This window comes from Centruroides sculpturatus, unplaced genomic scaffold, assembly GCF_000671375.1.
Source record: "Centruroides sculpturatus isolate CEXI.00-Female unplaced genomic scaffold, Cexi_2.0 scaffold3289, whole genome shotgun sequence".
Lineage (NCBI taxonomy): Eukaryota > Metazoa > Arthropoda > Arachnida > Scorpiones > Buthidae > Centruroides > Centruroides sculpturatus.
The window spans coordinates 1-4,677 of NW_019388558.1; the positions used below are offsets into that span (position 1 = coordinate 1).

Consider the following 4,677-nt stretch of genomic DNA (forward strand, 5'->3'; position numbering starts at 1 on the left):
TTCTCCTGATCTTAATACAATAGAAAGCCTGTTTGATATCGCAACGAAATTATATAAGGATGGAAAACAATATACATTCTTTCATAAAACTGTGGATATTCACTTCACATATTATGTGAGAAATTATTGTATACTTTTAATAAATGTTAGAAGTCCAATAAATTTCCATTAAATAATAAATTGATATTTGATTTAATAAATGCTGTTTATTGATTAAAATCTCATCGGAAGTTTTTAATAATTTAAACATTTATCTTAAGCTCAAGTGATATAAATTATTTCGAAAATTTGGTTAAAAAAATGCAGTTTGAAATTTTTCGGTGAATCTTCTGATTAGTACGTCTTTACTTCATTTATTTATCAATTATTACTTGGAGGAAGGTTTATCTGAATGAAAGGGCAGTTTGTCAGGCTCAAACATTTCCGATGTTCTTCTCCTCAATCCTCCTTCTCTTAGTAATAGCAGTGTGTTGGCGGCTTGCACTTCTTCGTTCTGTCTTTCTTGCCATTGCTGTAAAAAAAATATTCTTGTGACAAAATTAAAATTTTCTATTGATTTTTAATTTCCTTAAAATTCTTATGCTTAAATACAAATATATTTTTTATATTGTATAAGTAAAGCATTTTTTATATAATTTCCAAAATATACTTCACAAATTACATAAATATGAATTTTTTTTTTTTGGTTGTGAGAAAGTGCGTTATGAAGCTAAACAAATTATACTAAAATGAATCAAGTAATGTAATTTTGTTGTATGGATATTAAAACGATTTAATGAATTTAAAAAAAAAAAAAAAAAAAAAAATTTGCTGATTAAATACGGANCGCATGCAGTAAAAAAAAGCCATGAAAGTGTAAACGTCATCTATTTTTATCTGTTTTTATTAATATATTAGAATAATGTTTGCTGTGGCTTTATATAAAACGTGAGATTTTTATCTTGAGGCAATGAAAAAACTTAATTAGATTTCATTATTTCAGTTAAAGGTTTAGACGAAAGTTATAGTGTTATGAAGGGGCAATCAATTGGTGACCTCTGATATGACCTTGGCAATTTAAAGGTCAAGTGTTTTTTTCAACGTGAATATATACTTCTGACCCCAGCAATGGAAAGAGCAGGAAATTTCACACTTAGCCATTACTCTGTAAACTGATAATTTCACCTCAAGGTCATCTCAAGTGTGAAGAAGAGCGGCTCAACAAATGCATCAAAGTAAAAGGGCATTATTTTAAACATTTGTTATTAAATTTATATCTGAAAACAATAGCTCAAGAAATGGTGTAAAGTAAAGTGACTCAGCAAAAACAAGCACTTCAAAGAAAGCAGAAAACTGCTATGTTCACATTCTTACTCTTGGGGAATACTAAAAATAGCAAATGCTTTTAAAAATCAAAGTAATGAGATTGTGAAAAGTTTTAAAGTTTACAAACCTTTTATTTCATATTCTATTAAGAAAATGTATGGTTTCGTATTAGGAAAAGCTTATAACCTTAAAATAATCTTGATTTTTGACCTAGACCTTAAGGTCAAGGGTGTAACTAATTGTGAAATTTTCCGCTCATTCTATTTGTCAAGGTCAAAACTATGTATTCTCATTTAAAAAGACTTGACCTTCAAATGACCTTGAAGGTCAAGTCTTTTTAAGGCTGCCGCCAAAGTAACTCATTGATTGTGAAAGCTTGTGAATTTTCAATTTGACTATTTTTAAACATGACTAGGTAATTTACATGTTAATTAAAAGTGATCTTTAACTCAGTGAAATGAACAAAACTTTTATATTAAGAATGTATAATTGTCTTTGGTCAAAGATTCGGATCATAAAACTCGCATTTATATGGTTCACTTTTATTCCACACTATGTATAAAATAGATCGTCTTTCATCCCCATTATGCTTTCACATGATTAAAATTATAAAAATTAATTATTTTTAGTACCCTTAAATAACAAATACAATTAACATCATATATTTAAACGGATTTGGATATAAAGAAGTAAAAGAAACACATCGTTTAGATGCAAAAAATATTCAAAAATACACGGTGTTTATAATTAAAGTTGCACTACTTAGACATGTCTAGAACCCGTTTACCTAAATGTATTTTGACGAAATTTGGTGTATATATTATATGTACCACGGAAAATAGGAAAAATGGAAGTAAATATTTAGTTCGAATTTTTTACCACTAGGTAAAAAATGGTGCTAGAAGAACAATAAACCCTATAACACTGTTGATCATTCCGTTTTATATGAATTCCATGTTGTACGAGTCAGTTAGATTTTACAAATACGTGTGCCAGGCTGTGAAAGGCTCACGTATTTGTAAAATCTAAGTGACTCGTACAACATGGAATTCATATAAAACGGAATGATCAACAGTGTTATAGGAGGGTCGACATATCTAACTTGAAACACATGAAATGTCACAGAAACGTTATGATACCTGCTGTATATCGAATGACCCGAACTTCTTAGAAAATAATTCTCAATTTGCGCGTATTAATCGCTGATTTTAGACGAAGAATTCAAAATCGTTGTACATTTTTAATATAGATATTACTTTGTTAATTACGATATAACTTATTTACTCGGAGAAACGAATTGAACAAATGCGAGGGTTTAAAATATATGCTGTGAATAAATATAGAAACGTTGTGTGCTCGTTAAATAACTGAAGTTATTATTATAAACTTTTTAGCCTAATTGATTGTGTGTTAAAAGTTTAGTTATTAATATATTTATACACTTACTTCGGAACAAGATGGAGTTTTCTCTTTCGGATGGAACTTTCTGATGTGTCTGTTTAAATTACTTTTGTAATTGAAAGTGCCGTTGCAAAAATTACACGTAAATGGCCGTTCTCTGGTGTGAGTTCTTAAGTGAAGTTTTAAAGTAGAAGGAGACTGACAAACTTTTAAGCAGAAGTTACATTTACGTCTCATTATCTTCGGGTCGTTTTGTGAAATCTAATTATTCAATAAATTTTGATTTAATTGTTAACAATATATAAAAACATAAAAGGTAATTTTTAAATGCAAATACTTCATGTCAATTATTTATGAGAAAGTTTCGAAACTATGATTTCCACAATTTATTTTATTGTGATGATGATGTGATTAAAAGTGTAGGGTTTTGTTCAAGTTTTATTAAACTATGTTGTATGACAAATTATTTTATAAAAACACATCTAAGCAAATTACTCTGCAACTCCTCGTTTGGTTGCAGAGTAATTTGCTTAAAATCTTATTATTATCATTAGCAATTACGCACATTAGAAAAACTATTTTGGAAGTACATTTTATGTTTATGAGTGTGTTTGAATTGGCAAAAGTTGAATACAGAGAATGGATTTGCACAAAACATACAAAGAAACGTAATCAATTTAAAATTTTTGAACGAACGTCAAAACCAGTAGAAAACAAGAAAAATTTTTTAGCACCAAAAAAAAAAAACAATAATGATACAGTATTTACAGTTGTTTATTGATATTATTATTTTAATATTTGTTTGTGTAAATTAACACAGTTGTATCGAGTATCGTTTGAAATATTAATTGAATCTTTTATATTATTCTGCACAACTATATTGTGTCTGTTTATTTTATAACTTTTATCGCTTTAATAATTAAAAAAATAAGAACGAAAATGAAAACATAGGAACTCGTAGTAATATTTACTTTAGATAAAATCTCATCGGAATGCGCTGTGTACATGTGTTGTTCCAAGTTGCATTTTCGTTTAAAGCTTTCTTCACAGCTATTGTAATTGCACTTGAATGGTCTTTCTTCCGAGTGCACTTTCATATGCTCTCTCAAACGATACTTCAATGGAAAGATTTTTCCGCACAAATTGCAACGAAACGGCCTTTCGCCTCTATGAGTTTGCATGTGTCTTTTCAATTCATGTTCACTAAGAAACTTATGGTCGCATGTCGGGCATTGATGCTGTTGATTCTTTTAAAATAAGTCGTTGATTAATAATAAATAATTCGTGAAAAAGATAAATTAAAATTATTTACAATAGTATAAATTATTGTTATATATTATAATATTATGTTCTGTAAAAGTTCGTCCGATAGAGAATTATTTCTAATAAAATTGAAGACAAAACTGTCCAAAAATGTTTATAATATGTATTCAATCCTCGATATAAGATTGAAATTGATAGTTTGTTATTTTATGAAGTTTTAATAAAAGAGTTTGGTAAACTCAAAATGTATCATGAAGATAAATGAAAGATTTCACTTACCTTTGTGATTTTAATTATTTTGATTTAATTATCAAATTCAGTTTCTTAATTTCAAGTAAAAATTTTAATAAAACAGAAAACAACAATGCACCGAAATAATATAAATTTTGATTGTTATGTTTTGATAGTATTAAGCATGCATAATTGCACAGATGCCTGAACCTAAAAATAATTGAAAACATAAAACGATATATATATATATATATATAATGTTTTCTGTATGGGAGAAACGCATGTGAGGAAACAAATAGAGTAATGCTATTTCCGTTTCTTGTTTAACTTATTTTTGAATTATTATTATTTTACTCTATCTGCACAATAAGCAGTAAGAGTAAAAGCACGGTTTAATAATACTCAATAGGAGCGTGTGAGTTTACACGAATGGGAAACACTACAATTTTTGGGTTTTTACGCAGCCGAAATTAGGAA

At 28.0% G+C, this 4,677-nt stretch overlaps 1 protein-coding gene across 1 annotated transcript; it reads right to left on the minus strand.

The window, feature by feature from the left end:
• Positions 1-207: 207 nt before the first annotated feature.
• On the minus strand, positions 208-4,304 carry LOC111616992 (zinc finger protein 782-like). The gene is made up of 4 exons (XM_023358338.1): positions 4,249-4,304; positions 3,678-3,953; positions 2,752-2,967; positions 208-511 (listed from the first exon to the last, which is right to left on the minus strand). The coding sequence occupies exons 2-4, from the start codon at positions 3,885-3,887 to the stop codon at positions 368-370; spliced, it is 570 nt and encodes a 189-aa protein (XP_023214106.1). The 5' UTR covers positions 3,888-3,953; positions 4,249-4,304; the 3' UTR covers positions 208-367.
• Between the last annotated feature and the right edge of the window lie 373 nt (positions 4,305-4,677).